The sequence below is a fragment of the Lycium barbarum genome, chromosome 4 (assembly GCF_019175385.1).
Source record: "Lycium barbarum isolate Lr01 chromosome 4, ASM1917538v2, whole genome shotgun sequence".
In the NCBI taxonomy this organism is placed as follows: Eukaryota; Viridiplantae; Streptophyta; class Magnoliopsida; order Solanales; family Solanaceae; genus Lycium; species Lycium barbarum.
Genome location: NC_083340.1, coordinates 20,676,273 through 20,678,725, shown reverse-complemented (window position 1 = coordinate 20,678,725; position 2,453 = coordinate 20,676,273). Strand labels below are relative to the sequence as shown.

At 37.3% G+C, this 2,453-nt stretch overlaps 1 protein-coding gene across 1 annotated transcript in view; it reads right to left on the bottom strand.

The window, feature by feature from the left end:
* Window positions 1-632: 632 nt before the first annotated feature.
* The window catches only part of LOC132635497 (protein NUCLEAR FUSION DEFECTIVE 4-like), a 3,751-nt gene continuing 1,930 nt past the window's right edge, over window positions 633-2,453 (bottom strand). Inside the window, exons 2-3 of the mRNA XM_060351925.1 lie at window positions 1,441-2,369; window positions 633-1,157 (exon numbers count right to left, since the gene is read on the bottom strand). Of these exons, the coding sequence (XP_060207908.1) occupies window positions 677-1,157; window positions 1,441-2,369 (1,410 nt within the window). The 3' untranslated portion in view covers window positions 633-676. The remainder of the gene's footprint in view (window positions 1,158-1,440; window positions 2,370-2,453) is intronic.

The window sequence follows — 2,453 nt, the reverse complement described above, 5'->3', positions numbered from 1 at the left end:
ATAACACATTCCCGGTCTGAATTTTGACTCAAATCTAGTCCAAAATCGCTTCTCATCTTTCTCGAACTTTGTATATAGTTTCATCTTATGTGTTTCCAACGAATCCCAACCACACCAACTCAAAAAAAAAAACTATTAAAATTTCAGATTCGCATTTAGTTGTGATTTCAAGATTGGGATTTTAATGAGATTTTGTCAGTGATGAACTAAAAGGTTTTAATGAGATTTTGCCATCCGAGTTTAGTTGCCAGCTGCAAAATTTACTTCTTTCACAACATTCATCCTCATTTACCATTAGCAGAGCCATACACCTTTAGATAAGAAAATATCTCCTTTAAAAATGAGTTCTTTATTGTCCAGCGCTTGAAATTCATGATTGTTGAAGACTTGAGAGTTTGATTGAGTTTTCTATGATCGCATTTGATTTCCGAGCTGAACTTAATACTTGAATATAATTTCTGAACATTGGTTGAAAAATGACCTTGAAATCCACTGTTGTTGAGCTTGAAGCTCTCAGATTTAAAAATCGAAATTAGAAAAAGCGCATTCTGATTCAAAGTTGGTGTTCAACACTTATGTAAAGCTCATACTAAATTTTAAGCTCATTTGGGATTGATTTGAAGAATTGCTAGTTGAAATTTAACTTGTAAGCTGAACTCCATTATCAAAGTGATGTTCAATCCAACAAATTAGCTCTTCGGTTTTGCTCGAATCGATCATAAGCAGGCCTAGTTCTTAAGAACAACAACACACTCGAAACGAGTCCTAGAAGGGCAAGACAACCCCACCAGAGAAAAGTTGACAAGTAGCATTTCCTCCCCATACAAACCACTGAATCACTCATCATCTGTTGTGTAAAAGTGGCGCCATGAGCAGCATTATTGTCATAAATGAGAGCAGCAAGGAAGCCATAGATAAGTGACCCAATAGGTATGTTTGTGATGAGAATGTTGTGGTTGACTCCAACACTGTTTGGTCCAAAAAGTTCTGATGTTATTGACACTGCTGCAGAAAATATGAATCCTGAACTCAATCCAATAAGAGCTGTTCCTGCTTGGAGTGCTACCTCTTTTCCACTTGCTGCAACCAAGAAAAATGCTATTGGTGTTGGAACTAACGCAATTGCTAGCCAACCTGTCCTTGCGAAATACAACTTCCTGCAAAATTCACTCAACTTCAATCACAACCCAAATCAGCATGTCTATACGCAAGATGAATTCATGATCCAGAGTCAGTTGGTTCAGAACATGAGTGATCTTATTACATGTATTCGTTTAAGTTTTTTTTTTTTTTTTTTTTTTTTTTGCATATGTATATATTATACGAGTCCAAAGCAATGAGTTCATTTCAACAACAGACTCGTCCTAAATCCATTCCCTTCTTCCCTACCCCTTCATAAAACCAAAAGAAAACACAAAACAGAAGAAAAGTGAGACTTACAATCTGATGAAATCTGGAGCTGCAGAGAGCAAGCGGCCAAAGAAGGAGAAGGAAGAGTAAAGTGTGATGAGAGTAGAAGTCATTGAACTATGTCCAAGTGATTGTGCTATTTGGCCAAGATTGTTACTATACACAAGCCCAATTGTTCCTCCACAAAAGTATGCAACATAATATAGCCAAAAATCCAATCTCTTTACCAGCATTCCTGCCTTGTGTTCTTCTCCAAGCATGAACAACTGATCCTTCTCAATTATTTTTCCACAACATCCTTCATCACTAACTCCAGCAGTGCCAATAATCCTCGTCAGGCTTAATGTAAGAGTCGGTCCATTACAATAGGACGTTACATTGATCTGGCTATTCTCCCGACTAAGTAACTCTTTATGAAATTCAAGATCGTCAGCATCAACGAGTAGGAAGCTGGATCCTTCAAAGGTAAAACTAGAGAAAATTTTATGCTGAAACCAATCCCCTGCATAAATAATGCCTGGAATTCCCAATGGAAGGACAAGTAGTAAAATGGCACCAGCAAAAATGACACGAGCCGTTGATGAATCAGCTGAATGGACAAAGAGAAGATAGAGGCCAGTGATTACAGCTAGGAAATTAAGTACAACGAATATGAGTTGTTCATGTTTGATGGCATCAGAAGGAAGGGGATCGATACGGGGTTGTCTAAGAATTGGAACAAGGGCTGCAAGTGAGGTGATAAAGGGCATGAAGGCATTGAGAAGAAGGTAAATTTGAGTGGAAGAAGGGTTTATAGAAATTGCAGCAAGGTTGTATAAAGCTGCACTAACTCCATTGAAACTCACTGTGAGTGCAAGTGCTAAAGGTCTGTTAGAAGGGAAATTCTTTATGCACAGAACAAAACAAACAGTGTTGAACCAAGTGATGCTGCATCCAGCTAACAAGCAGAGTAAAAATACCTGTCAATAGATTGAGCACAATTTAGAATATAGAGTCAATAAGTTCATAATATGTGTAATCTTATTATATGTAAACATTTTAAA